At 45.9% G+C, this 26,789-nt stretch overlaps 8 protein-coding genes across 8 annotated transcripts; 4 read left to right on the top strand and 4 right to left on the bottom strand.

The window, feature by feature from the left end:
* Positions 1–449: 449 nt before the first annotated feature.
* Positions 450–2,333, bottom strand: E1B28_012039 (uncharacterized protein; the record flags this gene model as incomplete). The annotated part of the gene is made up of 6 exons (XM_043157105.1): positions 450–913; positions 963–1,239; positions 1,291–1,422; positions 1,471–1,737; positions 1,792–2,172; positions 2,229–2,333. 6 exons carry the CDS (start codon positions 2,331–2,333, stop codon positions 450–452), a joined length of 1,626 nt encoding a protein of 541 aa, XP_043004471.1.
* Positions 2,334–2,697: 364 nt separating this feature from the next.
* E1B28_012040 (uncharacterized protein) lies at positions 2,698–3,498 on the bottom strand (the record flags this gene model as incomplete). The annotated part of the gene is made up of 1 exon (XM_043157106.1): positions 2,698–3,498. The coding sequence occupies one exon, from the start codon at positions 3,496–3,498 to the stop codon at positions 2,698–2,700; it is 801 nt and encodes a 266-aa protein (XP_043004472.1).
* Positions 3,499–3,756: 258 nt separating this feature from the next.
* Positions 3,757–6,339, bottom strand: E1B28_012041 (uncharacterized protein; the record flags this gene model as incomplete). The annotated part of the gene is made up of 12 exons (XM_043157107.1): positions 3,757–3,867; positions 3,928–4,107; positions 4,165–4,261; positions 4,314–4,474; positions 4,516–4,723; positions 4,774–4,970; positions 5,024–5,224; positions 5,284–5,306; positions 5,367–5,502; positions 5,569–5,966; positions 6,020–6,079; positions 6,138–6,339. The coding sequence occupies 12 exons, from the start codon at positions 6,337–6,339 to the stop codon at positions 3,757–3,759; spliced, it is 1,974 nt and encodes a 657-aa protein (XP_043004473.1).
* Positions 6,340–7,836: 1,497 nt separating this feature from the next.
* On the top strand, positions 7,837–9,943 carry E1B28_012042 (uncharacterized protein; the record flags this gene model as incomplete). The annotated part of the gene is made up of 5 exons (XM_043157108.1): positions 7,837–8,142; positions 8,230–8,470; positions 8,523–8,858; positions 8,908–9,338; positions 9,395–9,943. The coding sequence occupies 5 exons, from the start codon at positions 7,837–7,839 to the stop codon at positions 9,941–9,943; spliced, it is 1,863 nt and encodes a 620-aa protein (XP_043004474.1).
* A 449-nt stretch (positions 9,944–10,392) lies between these two features.
* Positions 10,393–13,033, top strand: E1B28_012043 (uncharacterized protein). The gene is made up of 9 exons (XM_043157109.1): positions 10,393–10,799; positions 10,857–11,078; positions 11,138–11,175; positions 11,230–11,297; positions 11,350–11,435; positions 11,494–11,936; positions 11,999–12,165; positions 12,228–12,689; positions 12,745–13,033. Exons 1-9 carry the CDS (start codon positions 10,644–10,646, stop codon positions 12,879–12,881), a joined length of 1,779 nt encoding a protein of 592 aa, XP_043004475.1. The 5' UTR covers positions 10,393–10,643; the 3' UTR covers positions 12,882–13,033.
* A 1,453-nt stretch (positions 13,034–14,486) lies between these two features.
* E1B28_012044 (uncharacterized protein) lies at positions 14,487–16,911 on the top strand (the record flags this gene model as incomplete). Its single annotated transcript, XM_043157110.1, has 8 exons — positions 14,487–14,637; positions 14,709–14,858; positions 14,917–15,864; positions 15,919–16,140; positions 16,195–16,232; positions 16,290–16,357; positions 16,410–16,495; positions 16,552–16,911. The coding sequence occupies exons 3-8, from the start codon at positions 15,718–15,720 to the stop codon at positions 16,909–16,911; spliced, it is 921 nt and encodes a 306-aa protein (XP_043004476.1). The 5' UTR covers positions 14,487–14,637; positions 14,709–14,858; positions 14,917–15,717.
* Positions 16,912–20,456: 3,545 nt separating this feature from the next.
* E1B28_012045 (uncharacterized protein) lies at positions 20,457–21,121 on the bottom strand (the record flags this gene model as incomplete). The annotated part of the gene is made up of 2 exons (XM_043157111.1): positions 20,457–20,683; positions 20,764–21,121. The coding sequence occupies 2 exons, from the start codon at positions 21,119–21,121 to the stop codon at positions 20,457–20,459; spliced, it is 585 nt and encodes a 194-aa protein (XP_043004477.1).
* A 2,345-nt stretch (positions 21,122–23,466) lies between these two features.
* On the top strand, positions 23,467–25,749 carry E1B28_012046 (uncharacterized protein; the record flags this gene model as incomplete). Its single annotated transcript, XM_043157112.1, has 9 exons — positions 23,467–23,619; positions 23,673–23,894; positions 23,956–23,993; positions 24,050–24,120; positions 24,173–24,255; positions 24,315–24,772; positions 24,824–24,984; positions 25,048–25,503; positions 25,571–25,749. 9 exons carry the CDS (start codon positions 23,467–23,469, stop codon positions 25,747–25,749), a joined length of 1,821 nt encoding a protein of 606 aa, XP_043004478.1.
* Between the last annotated feature and the right edge of the window lie 1,040 nt (positions 25,750–26,789).

The following is a 26,789-nucleotide window of genomic DNA, read 5'->3' on the forward strand; positions in this document are numbered from 1 at the left end:
ATCTAGCCTGAGGGGGTGAGGTGATAGGGGCCTTATGATGTCATGATGAGGCACTGACAAGCAATATTCGGCTTCTGGCTTAATCAGATTGATAAGGCTATCCGCGGACTCATAAGCCAAAATGATGACTATAACACCATTACTTATCTTACATTACCGGACTGTTATTATCCGGGTTCGAACCCTAGGCCTTATAAGGACCTTAGGAACCTGGGCGTTTTTTTAAATACGGTTTGACCACTATGCCAACGTTCCGTTATTAGTACAGGAGGTGTACCCTAATTTATAGGGTAAATTTTCGGCTTGCTGGCACATTTCCAAATTGCACAACGAGCTTGCAGTGATGTCGTCACAAGAGATAGTTTACTTTCTACATAACTGAATATTGAATAGTGTATTAGATATTACTATCAATTTCGGTATGCTCCAAGAAAAACAAAAAATTATATTTACTTCCTCTTCAAAGTTTGTCTCTTAGCAGCCGCCACCACAGGCATAGGTGTCGTAGATGTAGGTTCAGGAACTGGTGTTGGAATAGTATCAGGCGTGACAGAGGCGCCCTGATCACCACCTCCACTTTTGTCGTGACTATTATGATCCCTGCGTCCGCCATGGCCACCACCACCACGGCCACGGCCACCACGGCCAAGAGTACTTCCAGCTTGTGGTGGTCCGGTACGAAGGGGCTCACCGCCTAAAATCTCTGTTCCATCTGAATGCAATGGGTGTACCTCTCGAGCAGTGCAAGGATGAGGAGGGGCAGGGTTTGCAGGGAGAGTAATACTGGAATCAGAATCAGATTCGGTTTCTTCATAGATAGTTGGGGTCGGGTTGGGAGTTTCGTTTGCAGGATCAGATAGTTCAGATGAATCATGTGATTCAGGCGATTCCGAACGTCGAACAGATTCAGGTGCTGAAGTCGCAGTGAGTAAAGATAATTAACTGGTAAGAATAATACACACCTGGGTTCCGACTGACAGCTAAATCCTGGAAAGCTTGTGCTACAGCATCTCCGTATGTATCTTGAGATGTTACATCCTCGTGAGGTCTCATGACGCTTCGAATGCCGGAAAAAACACGACGATTATAGTAATTGAACAAGGCAGGGGCGTAAGTGCCTTTGATGTATATATCGTTGTCGATGATCTGCTTGAAAGTCATGAAGTTCTTCCAGTAATCGATGTTGGACCTTGTGCCTTTAGGTTCGAGGTTTTCGTCTTGCGACAACAAAAATTGAACCTGTAGATTAATCAAGAAAAATTTATACAACATATTATGGCGTTCACGCACCAGTATCGCGGAGAACGCTATCGCAGATGAGTTGACTTCTGTTACGTTCCATCGAATGCCAACAAGATTGTTGCGGGCAGCAAACTTGCCACCATTAATTGAGGAAGGTCCAAAAAGAATGCAGTGCAAGAACTGTTAAGAATTGAAATGGTGCCGATGATGTCGAAAAAAAAGGCTTACTTTTGGTTGGTATTCATTCATGAATAAACGTGCCATATTATATACTTGGCCGGGGAAGAAGACTGCACTGAAGGGATTGCTGTTCTGGTTGGTGGTACCTACTGGTGCTCTTAGTAGTGCGGAAAGGGTTTCATGGTTCTGGCGCTGGGGATAGCTAGCGCTCAGCCAAATGGTACTGGGTAGGTTGAACTCGCTAAGGATGTTGTTCACTGCGGTCCGCGAGGTGTTCAGCCCCGTTGACCTTTGGGCGTTTACTTCGTTAATGAACTAATAGTCGATAGTTAGTGAAATGGATGAATATGAGGGGTTTCAATCACGTACGTCGTCCCTGAAGCTTCCTAATTCAACCGCCAGCTGGCAAAGCTCATCAGAGCCCAAGAACTCATGCAGCTCTATAGTCGTTCCTTCGATATATGAGTCGTTGTTGAGGTATCGGTCGGGTGATAATGGGTCCAGTGCATTGGGATTAGGCCACCTCAAGAACACGTCCTGGTGGAGCCAGGGCGAGCCCATGACCGGCCATTGCTTTCCTTTCAATAGGATGACATCTCGCGAGTAAGGTGCATCTGGCGCGGCGGCCTTTGCCTTCCTGCCCCGGCGAGTAGTAGCAGTAGCTTGAGCTTTCAGTGCGCCTATTTCCATTCGGAGGATGGAATTATTGTTTCTCAACTGCTCGCAATGTTGTTGCAACATATCTATTATCTGACTGAATAGTGAGGACATGTTGTGCAACGATAATAATCGTACCAAAACCTTACCTCCCTCACTCGTTTATCGGAGAGTGGACCAACTGGTAGAGTGTAGGTCGGTGTTGAGACATCTTCGATGTCGGAGTCAGGAGACGCTGCAGAAATTGCTGACATTGGTGGTAAAGAAAATGGATCGGGAGAAAATCGAGGTGGATGTGAGTAGAGAGAGGATTCTGTGAGGCTGCTTTTATTGAGAATTATTACGAGTCGCTGTTACGAGTCGCTGTATACCAAAGTGAGTAGGTTGAAAGAGAGTTGAAATGCCTAAATGATCGATGGTATTCCGAACACAATGAGGCGATTATCCGAAGTGTAACGTCCATGGAAAAAAGATTGCCGAAGAAGCACTAGCACACCCCTCCAAAATGCGAAGTTATTACATTATAAGCCTGCAGGAACTGTCCATGCGGATGTCCGAATATCTACAGTATCAGAATTATAAATTATAAATTCGCAATAAACAACATACCTTTTCCACCTAGTTGTCGGTATATCCTGGCCAGTGCTTCTTTACGCGTAAGAACATATCGTAGTCAATTGTATCAACAACAAGTCGCTCCTCTTCTAAAACGTCACTGGCTGTTGTAGCGACAAGAAGCGCCCCACGAATGACGGAATGAACGGAAACAAACTCCATCTTATCCCTCTTGACTCTAAGAATACCCAAGGCTTTGTCTGACCGTGAGCGCCGTGCAAACGCAACCACTTTGTAAGACTGTACATATGCGACGGCATATTTTTCGGCTCCAACTGCGCACGTAAATAAGTGCTTGAGCTGCGCGAACATGAGTCCATCATTCTCTGTTCGGAATATGACAAAATCGTAACGAGGTTGGTTCTGGAAGCGGGGGTTGCATCGAAGAAAATCGGTTGCTACTCTCCACGTCTCATATGATTCATAGTTGACTTTGAGATACTGAAATGGAGTTATCTGACATTTTGTGTGTTCATGAGAACTGCTCATAATCAAGGGCTCGTTGGTGCTTACTATATGAGTAGGGGGGAATTTGATCCACAGGTTATCTGGGAGTTGAATTCCAGCATCTTGGAGAGATTTGGACATAAAATCGCCAAGAGCGCTGCGAAACTTATTGCTGTCCTGGGGCGAAAGGTTATGCTTGCTTCCAAAGTCCTGTAAGTTGATGGGTTTGAGCTTTGATCTGATGGTGAAGTGACCGCCTCCTAATAATTTGGAGTTCTCGTATATTAGTTCTTCGGCGTCGCCTGGCTCGCCTGGCTCCTCGCGCCGCTGTTTGAGGTAATCCTCGTACTCTTCCATTGCAATCATGTCATTCCGTATAACATCCGATACATCCAGTTGGTGCTGCACGTTCAAGATCTTTTAAGGGTCAGTTGATATGAATTTATGTCAAATTTAATCCTGATTTACGAACCTGTGGCTCAATATTCTTGAAGTTTGTTCGCCTGTGATAAATTTCGCGCAGTTTACCATGCTTCTTCTTGAATGGTCTGGTGCTAAAATTTCGAAGCGCGCCCTTCTGCTGTATATCATCGAAGCGCGCCCTTCTGCTGTATATCATCGAAGCGCGCCCTTCTGCTGTATATCATCGAAGAGATGATTATGATAATGCATTTTTATAAAGTCCCATGATTTATCGGCGAGCTCGTCATCATCAGGGGCGTACACCTGTCAACATGATGAGTGCATGAGGGATTAATTAAAATCGATTAACAAAAGTGGACGTACTGATATGTGCGTATGAAAACGTTGGAGGCTTCTTCGACCTGCTTTCAATGTTGCGGTGGTTTGAACATGAAGACCGGCATACATTGTCATATTTAAATATGCACGAGTGCATATGAGTAATTGGTAAGCTGCTGCATCCTCTGCTTCTTTGATTACACCTTCTGCAGCGAATAAAAACATCTAAACACGCCTAGATGCGTTAATATCAAAAAGTAATATAGGTATTATCCCACGAACCCTGGCAACATCGCGATGTTTAGATCCATCGTTGAAACTGATTGTTGTTACCGTATCGAAGTGGTTTAGATTTCGCCATCTTGGAAATTCCATGAACCTTGTGCGAACTGGTAAGTTAATCGCCGGTGGTGTCTTTCTCGGGGGCTTACCGTCTATCGACTTCTGTTTCTGCATCTCGTCCTATATCCTCCAGGTGTTTTTTCAGCTGTGGGAAAAGATGGGCACCCCATAACCCACTATCATCAAAGTGTAGGTCATCGAACGACACTGCACTATATGGATCGAAGCCAGAAAAGAACATGAACACATTCTAGAAAGCACTTAGTAGGATGGGATGGCAGATAAACATACCTTTCCAGCGCGAAGGCTGTATTCTTTAAGTAGTTTCTCTTGTTCACCTTTTGTTGCAAATGATGACACGCGCTCGAGGACTTCTGTTGTTTGGGCTGGAGTACGTGCTTCATGTTGTTGGGAAAGGTCGGATAGTGATTCCTTCTCGACCATACACTTGGGACATGGGTGCAGTGCACGGAGGCCTCGAATCATGCACATAATGCACCTGAAGAGTGTCTGAATAAAAAGATGAGGTAAAAACGGCGGTACACTTACTGCTCTTCATAATCAGCGGACAATATAAGCAATATGACGAATATGAGGCGTTGTATTTGGTCTCCACACCGTAGAACACACCCGACCTCGGCATATATCTGTAGAGACTCAAACATCTTCAGAGCGGCCTCATGCCACACGACGGTCTTGAAGTCTACAAAAGCTTTCTTCTTCTTGTGTTTGGCTTCCTCTTGAATCTGAATGAAAAAAGGTAAGAAAAGATTACTACCCGTCGGGACATGATACTCACAACTGGCTGCCAACCGACGATTCTACCCCCGCTAATTCCGCCACCATTTCTTGCGTCTGCCGGAAAGTTCCCAATGGCGGCTATGACAGGATAGCCTTTGGCGGTGCCAAAAGATGATAACTTATCCTTGTCGGCGTATATGATCAGCGCCAAGGGCTTGGCATCCAAACTGCTTGCATGTTGGTGTAGATTGATCCTAGTCTGGAAGACGAAGAATCTAATCAGTAAGACTTAACAGATCCCTTGGCCACAGGACAAACCTGTGCCTCCCACCAACTATCAGCTGTGTATGGCTCATCAATGAAGCGCTCCCACTTCTCTCCGTCGAATCAATAGTTTCGACGAGCGTCCCATTCCATCAGGGGCACCAACTGCGGATCTGAGACAACCTCGACAATCCAATTCCAGAGGGGACGATGCAGGACATTGTACGTTCTAATATTCCCCTTGAACGGAACTTCGATTACATCGTTCTGGAACTACAAGGACAAAATTAGGTTAGTGTATTGTCATAATAAGTTATAACATCTGAATCAGTGACGAACCCTTGTAGTCCGATCTGCCGCTGCATTCCACATTGCCTGTACCTGGTCATAGTTTTTCATATGGACTTCGGAACCATCCCGAGCCTGTTGGAGTAATTGTAAAAAAGTTTTGGTCTGTGCTGCATTCATGCTGCACTGCAGAGCAAGATCAGTGACTTCAAAATCGAACCGTGTGGGAAACGGCCGCCACGGTATTGATAAAAGGGGAGTTGGGTCGACATCTATCGTGATGCCGTACTGTTCAAATCTTTTCTGTTCTTTGGGCCGGCGGCTTGCTGGATGGAACTGGGTCATTATATCGTCTAGGTCTGTTTGTTGATTGGGAGGTTCTGCTACAGGTGCATCGTCAGGAGGTTCTGAGAAAGGGGAAGGAGGGTAAGGAGGGTAAGAAGGAGTATCTGGGACATACATGGTTAGTCAGATGCAAATGATTGAATAGCATACAACCTACAGTACCCTGGATCCTCGATTATGTCGGGCGACCTAAACGTAGGTAACTGAGCTTGTTGTGCTATGAAATGGCTCCGTTAGTTGCGTGGATATCCATCAAGCGTAGATGAGCTAGCTACCTCGTGGAGGCGTTGGCCCGGTACTACTTTGAAGTTCGTATCGAACCCGATAGGCTAGCAATTCGTTCGCCTGCCGCTGCTGTTCCAAGCAGCTACGTTTATGAGTGGTCATTGCACCGCCACTGGTAACCAACTCATTACAGTACGGGCATGGCTCCTTGTTCGTCGAAGTGGAAGACTGAGGCTTCCGTCTAAATGCCATGGCGGTCAACTAATCTGAATGTCGAGACGTATCGACAGATACGATGAGGAAAGGATGGGAGATGGGAAATGGGAAATGGGAATGGGAGAAGGACATCGATTTGGGGAGTTATATAAACAGCTACAGCCCATCTACTCTAATGAACTTTGATGAGATTTTGGCCAATCGTGTAGGCAACTGGATAAGATGGAGTAAGGCGGAATCATAGGTTTGACCAAAAATCGGAGCGTACCACAGCTATTACCGGTAAATTGGTCTTGTGTTTCCTTGATCTTCTTCGTCACCGATCCCGTGTTCAAGAGTCCATGCGTCTGGCATTATCATACAACTTCTTCACGGCATCCTTGTACTGGCCGCTGTTTTGAATGCTCCTCAATCTTCTTCATCACCGACCCCGTGTCCAAGAGTCCACGCATCTCGCATTAACATTATACAACTTCTTCACGGCAACTTGAACTGGCCGTTGTTTTGGATACGACTCTTGTGCTCCTCAATCTTCTTCATCACCGACCCCGTGTTCAAAATCGTATGTAAAGATGGAAGTGGGATCGAAATATGAACATTTTGAAGAGACTTTGAGAAACACCGTAAAGACGATACGGTAGCCTTGCCTTCCCATGGGCTGGGCGGTCTCCAGCTTCCTCTGTTGGTCGTTTAACGTTGAAAGTAATCAGTACGGTAGAATCATAACATACGGGAAATGGTTAGCTTGCAAGGGTATTAGGATCATTTTACGGTGGTTTCTGGAGTTGCTTCTGGATTTTCAGATCATCAGATGCTAATTTTGAGCTGAATAAGTGAAATTGTGGACGCACTTGCAGAGACTGATATTACTCAATCGATCGCCTTTGATTTGAACGAGAAACTGTCAAGAAGATAAGCTGAAGATCACTAAAACCTTCAGCAGAGCCGGTCACAGCACTAAGCCATGACCGGTGGTGATTCCAAAGCACTAAGCCAGGGAATCGAAGAGAGGGAGTGGTAGTGAAGAGAAAGCATAGAGTGTTTGTTTGGTGCTTACGAAGTCAGCTCGGCGCTTGCCGACTTGTCGCGTCCTCACGTGTCGGTCGCGTTTGGTACCTCGACTTTCACCTCTCACTTATCGGATCGGTACGTTTTTCTATACGAATCTGCCATTCAATAAACACTGACCCCTCACAATCTTTACAGACTCTAAATTGTTATCAAGGCCGAAGGAAATGGACATACAGGAATCGCCGCAGAGTCGCCACATTCAAGGTATAAAAAGGTATGTTTTATTAATCGATTAATACCTTCTACATTTCGTTCTTCAACGGTGATTCAGTGTCGTCGTTGACAGTAGGTTAAGTGCTTACTGCAAATGAATCACCGTTGGATTAGCTCTGACGGTTTATTCTCTCTTTAAATTGTTTCGTTAACTTTGACACTGTGCTATACTTTGATGCCCATTGACACAGACCAATTCGTTCCAATGAGGGGCGTGTTGGAGCAGTTTTTGAAGATCAGAAGTTGTTCATGACATCCCCCAACAGTCTCTATATCGTTCCTTCACTGCATGGGATGCGCCAGATTCATATGCGCCGAGACTTTCATTTCGGGGAAGAGGATCCACTGTACTTCCCTCAGCTCTATACTCCTGGAATTGGACACCTCTCTATCATTCCATATCCTACCTCCGACCCCACCAGTCCACACTTGTCGGCATGGAAAATGCCCAGGCAAGAGGACTTTACTCCCACCAATCCAGACGACCCTTCTCGAGGCTTGGGTAGTTTAACACCTCAATTTCGAGCACCTTTGCGGAACGCGTTCGATGCCTTGGTTAATCGGATTACTATTCTCTCTATAGACGACCTCGGGAAGGGTTCAAAAGCCTCCGGCCTCAAGACCGACTGACTTACGGAACAGTATATCTTCGACATCAAGTTTCTGCTCGCTCACCTGAACACCCTTTCCTCTTTTCGAGAAGCGGCCCTGACGTTCTCGCTATGTCAGCGAGCATACCTCGAACTGGCTGCCCATATCGAGTGGCTCTCTGTTTATAGACCACGGGTCCATAACCCTCCTTCTGTTCGCCCACTAGAGGAGGCAAATGTCGTTGGGGCTCTGACCGGAGATAGCGAGACAGCAGAGCGGCTTTTCTATGCTGGTAAGAACAATTACTTGTCGTTTTATTTCCTGCTCATCTCGCATATGCTCAGGAATCCCTGTATGGTACCTGCAGCCTCTAGATCAGAAGGATTCGACGCGAGTCGACCGGTGGTTGAATGCAGAATCTTCTGCCTTCATGCAACGCTTTGAAGATAACGGTTTCCGCCTTTCTCTCGAGGACGAATCACCCCCCCATCCTGTTGTATTCAAAGGAAGGATCAGTGACATCTCCCGGTATAAAGAAATGGGCCAATACTTACGAAGATTTTCTACAACCAATGTCTTTATGGAAGATACAGATTTTACGGTCTCACCTCCACCCCCATCGGAACCATCCTCCAGGCCTGCGTGTACTGGAAAACAAGCAAAGCAAAGCCGTGCACAACGTGAGTGGACAGATATATTGCTACGTACAATACTGATGGTCTAAAACAGGTGAACCAGTGAAGTTTTCCCAGTCGTCAAGCCTACAGACACGTAACAAGTTTCTCGATGTGATCTCCCCTGCGATACCTCCTGCTCTCCCAGTCTGGTCTGAGGCTTGTGTACAGGCCGGTGCTTCCTTCAATCCAAACACTCCTCCTCCCAATGGCCACGATAATGGTTATGCATTTCCCGACCCAAACATAATCGCGGGTACGGCCAATGACTCGACGCGGGCGATGTTTATCATGACCTGGTTGAAATTGCGGCCTGTACTATTTTATCGCCTTCGATCTCCAACTTTTCAACCGCTGAAGACCAAGCAATGGCGAAGTGTGTTGGGACTGGAAGTTCACAGTCTGAAGAGTGATACCTTAGCAGCAAAATTGCGTGCTGAGCAACAAAAAATGTTACAAGAATGTCTTGATACTGGGAACATGCAGGTAAGTTCTACGCCTGTTCTCGTGATTGCAATGGCCGACTCCTAAAATTCAACCAGGGTAGTATAAATCTCGATAAGCTCAGCAATGCGACAGTGAAATGGCAAGGCTCTGCGCTCCCTCCAGCTACTTTGCCGCCAGTTCATATCGTCCATCAAATCCTTTGGGAGCTTTTCGAGGCCAACTTCCGTTATGAATTGGTCGCCCTTGACCACTTTTGCTATCGAACGGACATCACAAAATCCGAGCGTGAGCAGCAGGTCCTGGGATACATCCGGCACTTCAACAACACCATAATTCCCCATAGCCTTGCAGCAGCACACTCCAGCTTTGGATCCAAAAGCTTGAATACAGCTGATGGAAAAAGACACGCTTTATATGGACTTTATCTTGTGATGGAAGGGTGGACTGGAGGGCCAGGAGAACTTCCCCGGACAATACGAAACTCGACCGTAAAGCAACGTCTCGACATTCAGCAGACCCCTGTTGTAGAATTCCTGGAGCTGAAGGACCTGGAATTCGCGTTCGTTCATCATTATGTTTCCGTCTTTCGTTCAGTATTTGCACGTGCACCCCTCCTTCCACATACCCTATCTGAATCTGTATAACTCGCTTGTGTTGACGTTCTTGTATTTTTGATATCGAAATTCATTCTTGCAGCATTAAAATTGTCATTTTGCGCTGGGCCTGATAAGCAACTGATAAGCGGATTATCTTGACGCATTGAGCTGATAATCTTATTGCATCTAGATAATCTCATTGTAACATAATTAATCACTTGTAAATAACATTACAAAGCTGATCCGGCCCTTATCACCGATGATAAGCTGCTTATGTTGTGTTTATGATTCCCACCGGCTTACAAGCCGAAATTAAAATCTCCGACAGGACCTGACTCGGAAATTGGAATCGAGTTACGGAGATTGAACATGAGTCGAGTTGAGATGGACGCCACATAGTACCGGAATGAATACAAGTTGACGGCCCATTCCAAGGCTTAGGGAAGACAAAAATGAAACTGTTCGGTATACCTGACTGAGCGTGGGAATTTCGCACATCTTACACTCCGTCCAATCTTCCATAATCATTATATTCAACAAGTTATCAGTGCAAGGGTCAGGCACCAAGCAAAAGACGATGTTCCCTTTGGAACGTATGTCAGAGCGCTCAGCGCTGTGCTGTGCTGTGCTGTGCTGAGCGCTGAACATCGAACCTTAGTTATATACATCGTTTTGCAAGCCCCACGAACAGCCTCTCGACAGCTCTTTCCTTCCTCATCACCAATAACGCAGTCTTTTCCCCCTCGGCATGTTCAACCACTCGTATTCTAACCAAGTCGGAAGCGCAACCCTCAACAACATACAAGGAAACCAACACAATCACACGTATTACCTACAACAGCAGCATCAACCTGTACCTGCCCATGCAGCTGGAGAGGAATGGAAGATGAAAATGTATCTAGAGGTGCGTAGTACGCTTTGAGTATCGGGACATTCTTGTTGACACTCCAACCTGTTTTAGTATGACAGGTTCCCGAGAGGCAGAATCAAGGTCCTCAGAACCGTTGACGTGAGAGGTGTTTCACGAGGTGAATACGAGGACGATCCCGACCACCTTGAGTCGGACGAGAGATACGACACGTCAAGAGCAAATCGAGTTGCACGTCTGGCATGTCTTGTTGAAGGGATGAGAGAGTCTTCTCCATTCCTATGCGTCGAATATACTGGAAGTGATGCACAGAAGGTGGTTATGCACCACTCCGTGAATCAAGCGACGGATTACTCACCTTCTTGAACATACAGCTGTTCAAACGGGATTGCCTCGCTTTTTCTCGCTCCAGGTTCGCATCGTCTTGTTGTCCTGTTACTGGCCAATATTAACCACATATGATTAGACATGCATATGCAATGCAGCTTCGGGGGTTTAATGATTCTGATATTCCTATGGTCCTCTTCCACGAAGGTGAATGTCATATTAGGTCCTCGAAGCCGTTTCTGAAATCCTTTCGATATAGAACTCATTCCGGTACATCATGTCTTCCAAAGGCACCGTGAATCCTCTATAGCTCTGCAATGCTACTTTTCATTGCAAGCCAGCGTTGTGAGCTCGTCCCTTGTTTCTAATCTTTCACGAGCTTGACAGTGCCACGTGGTTACAGGCGTTGGCAACCATGCGCTCTTTGCACCATTGCTTAGAATCGTATCTTTGCCATAATGTCTGGATTCAACCGAGGAACGGAAGAATATTTTTCGGCCCAGCAGGGCCTTGGCCTACTGACCAGACCTTCTTAGTGTTGGAGAGCGTTCAATGGCAGCTTGAACACTATTCAGATATCCCTGTTCTCTCTACGGGCATGTACAATGCTGGTTATGTCCTCGATTATCTGGTTCAATTTTCTACGGACGAGTTCTTCCTGCAACACTTTGTTTGGGATGCAGGCACTCACATATATCAAGGACAGAAATCTCCTCCCCCATCCCTCCAAGTCTGGGCCCTTTCTTGTGGCAACTCTATCGCTAGACTCGAGTCCCGTTGGATGTATAATACGTCTATCTTCGACCGGGATCTCCTACCAATCATCATGGAAAATGGAAGGGCACGGTGTGTCGTTCGATCTGAAAGTTTCAAAGAATATAAATATGCTCATTCAAGCTGTCCGTTAGCTTTTCCATCAAATATATCCCTCCGCCTGGCCTTTGGGAGTGGGACCTTCCTAAGCTCCTATATCAGAGGGATACAACGTATTCCGATGGATATCAAAATTGGCTATCCCAAGCGTTCAGATTCTTCAGCGCGCTGAACATACCGAGGAGCGATTGGTCAGACTATGGTGAGTATGTCGCACTACGTTTCTGATCCCGTCCGAATGATTGCCCTACCTTGTCTTGACAGCATTAATTCACTCGATCCATCTGGAGCTTATACCTACGTTTGACTGTGACCGGGGCGCCAAGTCAGACTTCATTCCCCTGGATATGATTGATGACGAAACTCTGTATTACCTGTTTCTGAATCCCCCACCCCAATTTCCTGATAGTTCTCCTGATGTTAATGCTTGGATGCGAGGGAAGAAACAGTACTACTGGTCCACCGATCCTGAAGGGCGATCTGCCATGCCAGAGGATCAACATTTATCACTGGGGCTTCCTTCCTTCATTCCAGATGTTTGGGCTGAATATTATACCTGGAGCGCTGACACGTACGACCTCATCCGGGCATGGCAGGAAATGAAATGTTTTGATCCCTCGACAACGGAATTTGCCCGTTCTTTGGGGTATCCGATTATGGAACTCATATCTCCCGACTCCATGGATGCAAATGAAGGGCGTTTCAAGATTCTCTCTGAAGATACTGGTATGTCTTCTTTGGATTTCTTAGCATCACCTGGAATAGCTGTTTCATCGACTAGATTTACCATCTTCTCTCGACGGGGTCGGCAGTGAGGGAGAGGGTGTTATGGATGTAGATTCCATGGCATCCCTTTCCCATTCAACGATGGAAGCAGACGACTACGGAGCTCCAGGCACGGATATGGAGGTGGATTAGTGGGGTAGACGGTAGTCCTAAAGCTGAAGCTCAGTTCGTCAGCGAGTGGCCTTGCCGCCCTGGCTCGCCACTCCGTTTCGTTCCGAACCCAACATTCTTCCCCAGGCGACCTTGTTGCCACCTTTTCACGACGATGGATCTGGATGTACCCCTCATATCAAGGTTCACGAACACTGTCCGTGCTATTCGTCCATTCGAGATAGCTTTTTTCAACTTTCATTATTCCTTTGGTACCTCATTTGCCAATAGCTGTCGACAGTGCCGTTTACTCGTTATGCCTTTCTAGTGGATCGTATTATCACCTGTTTCGCATACATGTAGCCCGTATTTCTATCATGAATTAAGCCTTCATTCCACTACAGTACCACGTCAATAAACGTCTTTCAAGGCTCAGGCCCGATGCGAGTCAATACAGAATCCGAACAAATGAATGTAGGGTCTAAACACAGAGACAAAAAAGAAAGAGTGAGGCAGCGTATGACTCGGAGAAGGGAGGTGAGAAGGCGAGAGAGTCGTGACTCGTAACTCACCGCTCCCCAGCAAACTTGAAGTAACCGATAGCCAACAAGGTCAAGTCCAACGCAGATTTAATACCTCTGAGGAGTCCACGGCCACGGTCGCATAGTACGAGGAAAGGCTGCTATGCCGACTTCGTTGTATATCCGTGTGCTAATGGCAAGCGAAATGATGGTCAGCGAGTGAAGAAATGAGCGAAAAGGGAAAAGGGAAGCTACCTGACGCTGTGTCGGCTCCAAAGTCCGTTTTTTGAAGTTTTTTCTGAGCGATACAAAGCCGAAGTTTGAGATGCTGGGGATAACCAGTTGATAACCAGTAATTGTTCGACCCAACGTTTGAATAATATATACGCCAAATTCAAATCCTGTATCGCCAAGGTCAGCGAATATGGCGTAGCGCTTTCCACCGATTTTTCTCTCTGAATAGCTGATGGGAGCGTTCCGAGAAAACTGCAGGCCTGCCGATCCGATTTCCGAATTTTGGCTTCGAGTGTCTTTGGAAATCTGGGAGAGGGTGATGACGAGTAACCAAAACCTTCGATTGCGAGAACTTCTTCCTCCGAGCTTGTACTATGGCCGATGTCAAATATAAGGGCCTAATGATTGCGTTAGTCTAAAGTCGAGGCAAGTGAAAGAATAAGCGTACCTCCGAGATCTATTCCAAAGGCAGCCCTCAAAAGCGCGAACTTCCTATCGATCCCTCCAAGGCCACCTCAAGAACCATCCCTTCTCTTGCATATATCAAACGCTTGTGGGAGAGGGACGATCTTGGAGACCGTTGTCAAACTTGCATAGCTAATCCAACGCGAGAAATATGATGGGCTTCTCTAGCAAGGAGTTTAAAAAAGATCGCTGAGTGACAGTAAAACGCGCTCACTTCTTGTTTGTTTTGTATCGGCTACCCAGTCTTCGTAATCTTGAAGGTTGAAGCGGTTGGGAGTAAAAAGTCACGCTGGTTGATTCTTTGAATAATGTGTTCGTGCACTTGAAGGATTAAAGGATGGGGTTGAAGGAAGTGGAGGTGGCGGATGGTCGGCGGTATCAACGTGGGTGTCTATGGGTGTCAAATCCGAGTTCAAACTATACTTGTTCCCACGTGTTTTCCGAGTCACTCTCTTTCTCACCTAACGCATGCTGCACGACACCTACTTTCTTTGCACCTCGGAATCGACGGCTCGTAATTAAGGGAAATTATGTCGATGCTGCTTCTGTTCTCTTGTGCATAGGAACCACGCCCTGAGGTATGTTTTGCTTTGTCGGCGTTTCTGATTAGGATTTGACAATGAAAAATTAAAATTCCCTTTTTCTCAAGGTTGTAGGGAGAAGTCCCAGGAATCTCCTTTGAATGAAATCTCGTCTATCAAATCTCATCTGGACATGAACGGACATCGGTTTAAGACAAGGTGATACTATCAAGAGCAGAGTCTTACTGTGGACGACGTGGACGAGAAGGGGTTCTTGCGTGCGTTTGATATCCATATCGTTTCCAATACTATTTTCCAGATCTTCTCCTTTGACAGATGATCAGATTCGTCTCCTCGCCGGTTTACTATCGCTCTGGGCGTGTGCTCGCCCAAAACGGATTGCTGTCAACTGCTGTTCATCGGCGTACATACGACAACAGCATTAGAAGGATGCATTCTCACTCTCCTTTCTCCTTGGACCGATGCCTCGACGACGTATGAGACGGAATTAACGTAGCGAACTTCAAAGGTTAAACGTTAAAGCTTCGATCTGGCACTCACGTCGATCGAATAATATCCACCACCTCTTTTACCGGACCGCGACTTGTGCGCTCCTCCCTACTTATCTCCTATTCCAATCTTACCGTTGTCCCCCTTCTCGATCATCAGAAACCCGTAAAATCATTGACCAAGTTATTCCTCGATCACGGTGCAGCTCTCGTTGGAACCGCCTGCAGCGGAGACCTACGATTGTCCATTCAGGTGCTTATAAAAGATGATACGAATGGAAGCCAGCTCGGGAACGGTATCTATCGAACCATACCTATGCGTCCTACACGGATAACGCGGACATTTTTGCAATCCTTCCTTCATGTTCTGTTTTGACAATGTAAATTAAAGGTGGTTATAACTGACATTCACACTCCGAAGCTTCACGGCGTCCAGTGGTTATTTGCCAAATCTCAGGCGCTGAGGAGAATAACACACAACCTACGATCATCAATAGAACATTGAGCACAGTACATCAAACCTTATACACAGATTCGGACAGGCCTCACGTCCCACGAACAGCATTTCAACAGCCCTTATCTTGCCCCATCACCACTCGCCCAGTACTGCTGCGTCCATTCCTTCAATATGTTCAACAACTCGTCTCATTTGAATTTCGGAAACGCAAACTTCAGCATCGTGCACGGAAATCAAAACATTATCCATTGTCTGCAGCACGAACATCAAGTTGCCGGTCCGGGGGAGGAGGAATGGAAAGTGAAGTTGTATCGGGAGGTATGTCGCTCGAATATTATACGAGTTTCTTCATTGTATTCATAGCTATCATAGTATGACCGATTTCCTGCAGGGAGAATCAAGATCCTCAAAACTGTCACCGAAAATGGAGTCCGTCGAAAAGAATATGAAGACAATTCTGTAAATCTCAGTTCGAAGGAAAGGTGGGACACGTCAAGAGCGGGACGGACCTCTCATCTGGCTTGTCTTGTACAAGAGGGGAAAGAGTCTTCGCCGTTCTTGAGTATCACATACACTGGACCCGATGCGCAAAAGGTTAGTACGCACCACTGTATCGATTTGAATAGTGCAATGCTCACCTCAAAGTAGGTATTCAAGCGGGATTGCCTCTCATATTCACGAAACCGGTCTGTCTAACCTCCTTATCCTGTAGTTGGCAGATATTAATGGCAGCGGACGAGTAGATATGAAAATGTCGTACAGCTACAAGGTTTCAATGACTCGGATATTCCGATGGTCCTATTTCACGAAGGTGAGTATCGTATCAGATACTTGAGCATGTTTCTGGATTTTTTTCTATACAGAACTCATCCCGGTACATCACGTTATCCAACGGCATCATAAATTCTCAGTAGCTCTGCGATGTTATGTCTCTTTGCAAGCCAGCATTGTTCGTTCCTCTTTTGATCATATTTATTCCATTCTAACATTATCACATGGCTGTAGGCAAGGCAAAACATGCCTGAATGGTGTCAGACAGAGTGGGAGTCATATAACTGCGACAATGTGTGGATTCAACCAAGAAATGGAAGAATATCTTTTGGCCCACAGGGACCTTGGCCCGATTACTTTTATGTCGAGGCTTATCCCAAGTGGCAGCTCGAAAGTTGCTCGGACATTCCGGTCCTTCACCCTGCGACGTACAACGCCGATTGTATCACCGAGTACCTGGTCAAGTCTTACTCGGATCACCTTATCTTGGACATTCTCGGGCTTACAGGCACACCGAATTACATGTATGTATCCAAAAACAGAACGATATCCGCGTCCATCAGGAAAATGGGGTCTGGTGCTGAGCTGCGTTGAACAGTGTCGGCCAATCAGGGAATTTGACACGCTGTCGACGGTCTGAACGCACCCAGTGTGCCCCCAACGCACACCCACAGCGTGGACGGCGTGACACTGTGTTACACTGTGGGGGTGGTTAGAATATTTCCTGACATGCGTTAGTGCAAGTTGAGTCTACAGTGAACGGGCATCAACATTCATTCATTTAGAGTCCCTTTTATTTATTGATTAAATTATTCTAGACATACTTATAAACAAGTTTAGCTAAATAATGTGGGGTTGGTATGGCTGAGGGAATGCAATGAAGGAATGCAATGAGGGACAACAACAGTTGAGTGTGCTGACACAATGTTAGCTAAAAAAACAGCTAAGTTGAAAATTGCACTACACTAAAGTAAAATTGTTGCCCTTATTCGAAAAAAAAAACGACTGCGGGCGGCTGGCGGGAAGGTGCTTAGCTCAGACAAGTCGGGGTAAGTTACGTGTGTGGCGGAGTTTGAAAAATTTTCGAATAAGTGTAGGGTAGGAATTGAACAGCTATAGTGACGGTGAGGGCTGCTCGGTCATTGCGGCCTACAGCACTCATCATTGATCGTAACGATGTGAACACTGTAGGCCGCAATGACTGAGTGGTCCGTGGATTCGGCTACTCAGCTACACTAACCTCATGGCGCGGCGCATTTAAATTCTGTGCATGACTGTTGCTGTCCCTTGTTCCCTTCCCTCCCCCCTCTCATCCCACAATATCTTTGTCCCTCTCCCTCGCTCTCGATTGACACCATCCCATGTGAGTTTATTTCCTTCCTTTGTACATTCATTGTCTTGACTATGATTCTCCTTCCACTAGAACATGACCCAAGAACATCATAACCCATGTGAGTTTATATCCTTCCTTCTACATTCAATTTGTATTGATTCCTCATTTTCAGACTTTCCACCTTTTTACTTCGAATCTGCTTGCCCATTGAGTTGAAAGTTGAGAGAGTTGAAAGGGCTGATAGTGCCATTAGTTTCTTTTAATTAGCATCTGTTTGTATTTTATTTTAAATGAACAATCATAATAAATGTCTTTTTTTGCATTACTGTCTTGTTCTGAACATAAATGAAGCCCTATTAAATGAGTATACACAGGCAAATTGACCTGTTGAGTGCGTGTACATGCGTTCCCAGTGCACATTGACGCTGATGTTGGCCGCGGCGACCAAGCGTTAGTGAGCGTTGGCGTGCATTCATCTCACGGAATTAACTAACCTACTGCTGAGCCGCGTTGGGTGCGTTGGCGCGTTTGTGGCGTTCACACGTGCGACCGCCTGTAACGCACGCTGACGATGTTCAACACAGCTCAGCGTCAGACCCCTTTTTCCTGATGTCATACATGTCACGTTTGGGCTCGTTCTGGCCGACCGCTGGCAAGATTCCGGTCCGGATGGACGCCCGAAGTATTATTTAGCGGCGGAAGATGGAAAGACACGGTATGCCATTCACACCTAAATGTCGAGGATAGATTTAATTTTCTCCCAGCTTCACTATAAATTCAAAAAGTTTGATGGGGATGTCGATGCGAGAAAATTTCTTTTCCTGGAAAAAATATGAAATAGACATGCCACGGTATCAGCAATTTCCGGGATGTCTCTCTCAAGCTTGCAGCGTTAACTTCGGCAGGCTGAATATACCAAAAGATGTAAAAACTTTGTTGGGGATGTCGATGCGAGAAGAATTATTTTCCTGGATCAAATATAAAATAGACATGCCACGGTATCAGCGATTTTCGGGATGGCTATCTCAAGCTTGCAGCGTTTTCAGCACGCTGAATATACCAAAAGATGAATGGTCGGACTACCGTAAGTATATACGATTCCATTCAGCACGACACCTTCCTGACCTTGATAGAATTTGTTGAATCCATTGACCTGCAATGTGAACTTGGAGGTTTCTTGGAATACGACTTTTACACGATCAATAATTCTGGATCTGACTGTTACCTGTTTCTACTTCCACCACCACCACAGTTTCCTGGCGGACTTCCAGACATGCATGCTTGGCGATCAGGAAGGGATTTCTACTACTACTCTTTGGATCCTGATGGGAAATCGGTCATGACGGAAAGCCAACATTTGTCATTTCGGCTCCCTTCCGTCATTTCATGTGTTGTTGTGGAGGGATTCTCCTGGAAGGCTGATGTATACGATTTAATCTGGGCATGGCAAGTGAAAAAAGGCTTTGATCCCACCACGACGGATTTCGCTCGTTCTTTGGGCTTTCCTATCATGGAACATCAGCAACTTACGCAATTTACTGGTGAACTTTCTTGGCTTTTCTGGGCTTTTCTGGGCTTTTCGGCTGGTTTGACCAGCCCACAAGCTCATGAGTCCACCGGCTTGTCTGCACTTCCCAACTATCCCCCACCAAATAGTACCTAAATAGCTTTATATAAATTGCTGAACATGATTTCTGCTCTCTAAGAACCCCCAACATCGGAGGCTGTCCGAAAAACGCATGTTTACTGGAAAACTTTGGCAGAGGGACCCGAGTAAATCTGAGCTTGTCAGAAATTGGACATAACTTGTGGCTGGTGGCTTGTCGACTTGTACAAGCCCCAAAAAGCCCTAAAAAGTTCCCACCAGTAAATTGTTAAGTTGCTGATGAAGTAATATATTCGGACGTAAATGATCGGCATTTTGAAGATCTCTCCGAAGACACAGGTACTACGTTTCGCTTAAATACCCCCAACTCAAGCTGATGGAATAACGGTTCCCTCTCGTAGATTCGCCATCATCTTATACAGGCAGGGTTGGTACCGGAGATGAGGGAGCCATGGACGTAGACTCGCCGACACCTCTTTCCCACCTGCAGGGTATTGTTTCAGCGTTCGGTCAGTTCGGATCTGTAGGCGACGAGAATATGGGAATGGTAGATGACTCCTTGTTCGTGGACGCGGACATGGAAGTGGACTAAGTGGAAGCATCGAACAGGCTGATGCTGATCGTGTTGTTTGTCGGCGGTCGTTTTGCGCAATTGCAAGTCCTGACTCCTGAGTCTATCCTTATCTCCTCTCAGCATGGCACATTCCAGCACATTCGCAATTATAGGCATGACACCATTAATGGAGAGGAACTCAAATTCAGACAGGCGCTCTTTTCCCTTTCGAATCACCTCGCAGTGTATCTCCCACTTGACAATAATCTGTACGCATTCAGCTGCCGGGTTTGTGGTACACATACACCCGTTGTACGTAGAATTTGCTATCGTTAAGTTAATACCATTCTAAATTTCGACTCCGATGTTAATGGCCGATAATTTCTGCACAACGTGGGTCAGTACATGTACACGCCATGGAGTTTAGAACAGACTTTTTCATCGTCTTTCTTCTCCGAAGCCTTCCTCCCCACTACCGGATCCCGACTCACAAATCCTCGAGTATGGTACTTACGCATCCATAATGCCATATTCTCCCTAAATTCATTGTATGTCAAAAAACTGACCTCAACCACAACATAAAGAGAGACCAGGTCTTCGGGGCCACATCTGACCTGCTAGGCTCTACAATTCTCTCGTGCCGTGACTCATGCTACTCCAGCCTTATGGAACGTTCGAGTGGTAACAACGGGCACGGATAGACCATGTCGTTTCGATGAATGCTTTTCCGTGCTATAAACGAAATCGCGGTGGTCCCAAGTCGTATGTAAGTGCTGCCTATGTCGTGACTTCTGTAGGAGGCATTTGTTTGCGTTGGCCATAACGAGATCAGGAACTGATGATTTAGGGTCTTGTTCAAGGCGAATGCATGGGTCTAAAGGGCAGGGAGAAAAGAGTAAGATGAGCTGGTGTATGACGCAGAGAAGGGAAGCAACAGGCGAGACCATAACGCACCGCTTCCCAGCAAACCCCAACACCCGATCGCCACATTTAATAGCTCTGAGGAGTCCACTGTCACGGGTGGACAGCATGACGAGGGGGCTGCTAAGCCGACTTGGTCGTACATTCGTGTCCTAATGGCAAGCGAAATGGCGGTCAGCGAGTGAAGATATGAGGGAACAAGGATTAGGGAAGCTTGGAAAGCCCAAAGAGTGATAGAAGTAGAGAGTACGTGTAGTGCAAGAGAACTCGCTGGAGAAATGGAAGATGATAATAAGGGTTCTAATGTCTCACCATAAGCGACTTCGTCTCTGACACGAGAATACCTCCCATGGAAAGGATGACTCGACCATTCCTCTCCTGTTCCTTCCATCCTCGACAATTTCAATTCCCCTTGGACTACCACATACATCGTCCTGCAGCACCACTGATATCATCAACGTATACTCGACTGTGACGCCTCTCAACTTGGTCATGCCTCGTTTTATCGCATCTTACAACACCTCAGCTTGAGAGGATCTACACAAAACCTGAGACTTGAGCATACACGACAACGTGCGATTAAAGATAGATCTCAAAGATCCGCTGCTTACCATTGAGTACCATCTCCAACCACGGGCCACGGAGAGAAAGTTGACGCTCCTGAGATGTTGAGGGGCGGTAAGCGTTATTGTTGGAAAGGGATGTGCAGGCCTTTTCCCTCTTGAGGATCCAGTGTAGGCACCAGCATTGTGGTCGCGTTCGATTCTGCTCGGATCCATCCGTGGATCTCGATGAGATTGAACCAACTGCTGGTATACGAAGAATTGGGTTGGTTTCGGTGGTTTCGCGTTAGGAAGGAGGGGAGAGACGATGATTTTAATCCTTGAAGAGAGTTGTAAAATGGGATTCGATTTGGCTGGCTGGCCTCGGGACTGAAATAAAAATAAAACGTTCCGAGGTCGGTTTGAGGAGCATTCGGAAGAAAATTTGATGTGGTACCAAGACTCCTTACTAGTTAACGCCTGAACTTGGCCTGGACATTCGACGGTGTCCCAACTCCCTCGACTGAGCGTCCTCAGAAATTCGGACCCAAAACGGGTCAAAGAAGATGTGTGTTTGAACTGAGGACCAAATCGGCCAACCGACGGAAGCAAGAAATCGCAAGTGCCGAACGCCGGATTTGTCATTCAAGGCATTGGACGTTGACGCGGACGTTGCACGTCAAACATCAAGTGCCTACGAATCGCCTTCCAACAGCTGTTACAGCTCTTTTCCTTCACCATCACCACCAGTAGCGGAGTCTCTTCCCCTTCGACATGGTTCAACAACTCGTACAACCAATTTGGAAACGCAACGCTCAACAATATTCAAGGAAACCAGCACGTTCAGACGTACCACCTACGTCAACTTGTAACCGTTACCATTGCCCCTGAAGAAGGACTATTCTATGTACGTTTTTCTCATTCTCCGAACTGCGTGTCTAAACTGGCTGTTAACCTTCCTCTCTTCTTCCTCCGTTCTCTATCGTTCAGCCCAACATGCCTCGCCGCTACTGAGAACGTTCGCCAACGGTGCTCCAGTCTCTCGCCCCATGCGACGACGTCGCTTCCACCTTCCCTCCAGAAACATCACCTGGGGTCGTTCCCCGCACCAAGTTACCAAATGCCTCGTCTTGTGTAACGGAGGCTCCGTCAGGTATCCCTATATAATAGAACAAAGCCCTGGGTGGTTAGATTGTGTAGGTTACCTGAGGCAGTTCAGGAAATGGGGTCAAGAGAAGGAAGTTTTGTCGAGGTTTTTTTCATTCCTTTTTTTTGCTTTGTCTGGGAGGCGAATGGTTGGTGCTTTTGTGTGCGTTTCTATTTGTTGTCTTCTATCACTCTAATACCAGTATTTGACCTTCTCGATACATTCATGGGCAGGTCATCATTCACGACATATCCTTGTTCGCCAAATGAAGTTTGCCGTTGGTATATTTTTCGGGATGGCCACCGTTGCATCGCCATAGAAACTACGGAATCTCATATCAGTGCAACAACTTTGAAACACGAAAGACGGTATAATTTAAGACCCACATCAGCAGAAGTGGAGACCAACAATGAATGTCCTATCCAGACAACACGTTCAGATGGGCCAACGCGAATGAACATATCGACATGGTCCCGAATGGATCTAACACCAATGTAACACATTCGCAATTTGCAACGGTTGCATGGCCAGTAACCAAGCCAACATTTCAGTGTGTTGGGACGCTCGCAATCTGGGAACAAGCCTGTACGTCTCTTTGTTTGTACCGAAGTCAATTCTTTGCTTGTGCCCCTTACTTCCAAGTGCTCCCAGAAGCTGAATGTGGATGATACGAATGGACAGATAGTAAACAGTGATCCTTAATCATTCTCTAATTGTGATTGTGAAACTTCCATCATTTATAACGGTCGCTGAAGTTTCTGTTACGATTTTTATCCTCTCACTCATGTTTAGCCGTCATCTGCAAACACTGTTTTCTCAACCTGTTTCTGACCTTCCTCGTAAAACATAAATGACAGTAAATCTCACAAGAACACAGCCTACAATCATAGCTTAGCACCAGATTTATCCGTTGGAATTCACCATATACATAGATGACAGTTGGATACCCCTTGGCAACAGAGCTGATGGTTGACAACATGGCGATGAGTGGGGCAATATGACCACTACTGCTGGTAGGCCCATTACTGCAGCTTCAACTCCCCCACAATGTTCAACAATTCGTCTCACCTAAATTTTGGAAATGCAAACTTCAGCATCGTTCATGGAAACCAGACTATTATCCATTATCTGCAGCATGAACACCAGCATGAAGTACCTGGTCCAGGGGAGGAAGAGTGGAAGCTGAAGTTGTATCGGGAGGTATGTTGCTTAATATTATATGGGTTCCTTTGCACCACTCATAACTACCATAGTATGACCGAATCCCTGCAGGGAGAATCAAAATCATTAAAACTTTTACTGAAAATAAAGTTCAACGACAAGAATATGAAGACCATCCTGAAAATCTCAGTCGGACTGAAAGGTGGGACAGGTCAAGAGCAAAACGGACTGCTCATCTGGCTTGTCTTGTCCAAGGGATGAAAGAGTCTTTGCCATTCTTCAGTATTGCATACACTGGATACGATGCGCAAAAGGTCATTATACACTGAGTCTGCTTTGGTTTCAAATGATGTAATGCTCACCTCTAAGCTTTAGGTATTCAAGCAGGACTGCCTCAAATACTCCCAAATCCGGTCTGTCTTACCTCCCTATTCTGCAGTTGGCAGATAATAACAGCAGCAATGAGTAGATATGCAAATGTCATACAGCTACAAGGTTTCAATGACTCATCAGATATTCCAATGGTCCACTTCCATGAAGGTGAGTATTATATTAGCTTGTTGACCATGTTTCTGGATTTATTTCTACACAGAACTTATTCCTGTACATCATATTCAACGGCACCATAAATCCTCAACAGCTCTGCTATGCTACTTCTCTTTGCAAGCCAGTATTGTGTGTCCCTCCCTTGATCATCAAGATTTTAATCCATTCCAATCACTGTGAGACTCTAGGCAAAGCAAAACATGCCTGAATGGTGTCAGACAGTGTGGAATCCATACCTCTGCCACAATGTGTGGATTCAACCAAACAATGGAAGGATATCTTTTGGCCCAGAAGGACCTCGGCCTGATTACTTTCACATTGATCCTGATCCTGAATGGAAGCTTGAATGTTGCCCAGACATTCCAGTTCTTCAGACTTCAATGTACAATGCTGACTGTATTACCGAGTATCTGGTTAAGTATTCCTCTGCTCAATTCCTCCTGGACATTCTTGCATTCAATACAGGCATGTCCACCCACATGTACCCAAAAACAGAAAAATATCCCCATCATACAAGTCAAGTTTGGGCTCATTCTTCTGGCCAACCACTTGCAAGATTTCAGTCCCAATGGACATATGAAGCAAAGTATTCCAGGTTTACCAAAGAGCATCTCCACCCAACTGTGATGGAAGATGGAAGGATATGGTATGCTGTTCAACTTAAATCTTTACTCAGGTACATCTAATTGTCTTTCAGCTTCACTATAAATGCTACAGCTCAGTTGCACATGCAAGGAAAAGTCTTTTCCTGGTTCAGATACAAGGTAGATATGCCATGGCATCGGCATGATTGGCTATCCCAAGCATGCAGTGTTTTCAGCATGCTGAATATACCAAAGGATGAATGGTCAGACTATGGTAAGTATGAGTATATCGGTGTTCTGAATCCATTTCAACTGAACACCTTCCTAATCTTGATAGTATTTGTTGACTGGATTGACCTGGATATCAACTTTGGAACCTGCAATTACCAGGCTGAAGACAAGTTTCCCAATACAATTATTGGTGATCACATTGGAACCAACTGTTACTATCTGATATTACACCCACCACCATGTTTTCCTGATGGATTTCCCAACATACAAGCTTGGAGGTCAGGGAAGGGGTTATACTACTACTCCTTGGATCCTGATGGAAAATCAGTCATGACAGAATCCCAATGCCTGTCATTACAGCTTCCGTTTATTGTTCCAAATGTTGTGGTAGATGCATACACCTGGAATGCTGGTGTATATGATTTAATCTCAGCATGGCAAGAGAAGAAAGGCTTTGATCCCACCACAATCAACTTTGCTCATTCTTTGGGTTATCCTATCATGGAAGTGATATACTCTAATGTGAATGATGGGCATTTCAAGGATCTCTCTGAAGACACAGGTATGTTCCACTTATGTATCCCAAGTGGAGCAATAGCTTTACTCTCTAGGCTCACCATCATACACAGACAGGATTGATACTGCATGTGTGGAAGCCATGGATATAGACCCATCTAATCCTTGTTCCCACCTGCCAAATATTGGTTCAGCCTTCAGTTGGTTTACACCTGTAGCTTCCATGAACGAGGATGTGAACATGATGGCAGACAACACCTTGTTTGTGGATATGGATATGGCAGTGGACTAAGACGTGGTAACAGCAAATATTTATTATGGCACTTGTTAGTAGTTATCTCCCATGATTGTAGAACAACAGTTTCCTCTCGTAGATTCATCATCATCTTATATAGACAGGGTTGGTACTGAAGACGAGGGAGCCATGGACTTAGACTCGCCGACACCTCTTTCCCACCTGCAGGGTATTGGTTCAGCATCCAGTCAGTTCCGATCTGTAGGTGACAAGAACATGGGGATGGTAGATGACTCCTTGTTCACAGACACAGACATGGAAGTGGACTAAGAAGTGGAAGCATTCAACAGGCTGACGCAGATCATGGTGTAGGTCAGCGGTAATTTTGCGCAATTGCAAGTCCTGACTAGTGACTAGTGGCTCCCATGTCTATCCTTATGTCCTCTCAGCGTGGCACACAACGCCATTAATCCTTTTCGAATTACCCCGCAATGTATCTCCCATGTGACCACTGACAATAATTTATAAAGTATACGTACTCAGCTGGTTTGGGGTACACATACATTGTTGTCCACCCGTTCTATGTAGTATTTGCTATCGTTGAGTTACTACCATTCCAAACTTCGACTCCGATGTTAATGGCTCGGTAATTTCTGCACGATGTGGGTCAGTATATGTACATCCCAAAGAGTTTAGATCAAACCTTTTTATCGTCCTATCTCTCCAAAGCCTTCTCCCCATTACCGGAAACCTCGAGTACGGTACACATCCATAGCGCCGGACTGTCCTAGAATTCATCGCATGTCAACAACCGACTTCAACCACGACGTAAAGAGAGCCCGGGTTTTCGGAGCCACACTTGGACCCGCAAACCACGGTAGACTCTAGAACTTTTCCCGTGCTATAAACAAATCGTGGTGGCTCCTAAGTCGTATATGAGTGCAGCCTATGTCGTGAGTTCTGTTCAGGAGGGATTTCGTTTGAGTTGGCCATAACGAGATCAGGAACTGATGATTTGGGGTCGTGTTCAAGTCGAATGCATGGGTCTAAGGGCAGAGAGAAAAGAGGAAGGATGAGCCAGTGCATGACGCAGAGAA

Source organism: Marasmius oreades, chromosome 8 (assembly GCF_018924745.1).
Source record: "Marasmius oreades isolate 03SP1 chromosome 8, whole genome shotgun sequence".
NCBI lineage: Eukaryota > Fungi > Basidiomycota > Agaricomycetes > Agaricales > Marasmiaceae > Marasmius > Marasmius oreades.

What these genes read in the sequence shown, in the direction of transcription:
- E1B28_012043 (XM_043157109.1), top strand. Translation starts at nt 10,644, where the DNA reads ATGTTCAACCACTCGTATTCTAACCAAGTCGGAAGCGCAACCCTCAAC. An exon ending in ATGGAAAATGGAAGGGCACG is followed by an intron (nt 11,937 to 11,998) that starts GTGTGTCGTTCG and finishes GCTGTCCGTTAG; the next exon opens with CTTTTCCATCAAATATATCC. An exon ending in GAGCGATTGGTCAGACTATG is followed by an intron (nt 12,166 to 12,227) that starts GTGAGTATGTCG and finishes TTGTCTTGACAG; the next exon opens with CATTAATTCACTCGATCCAT.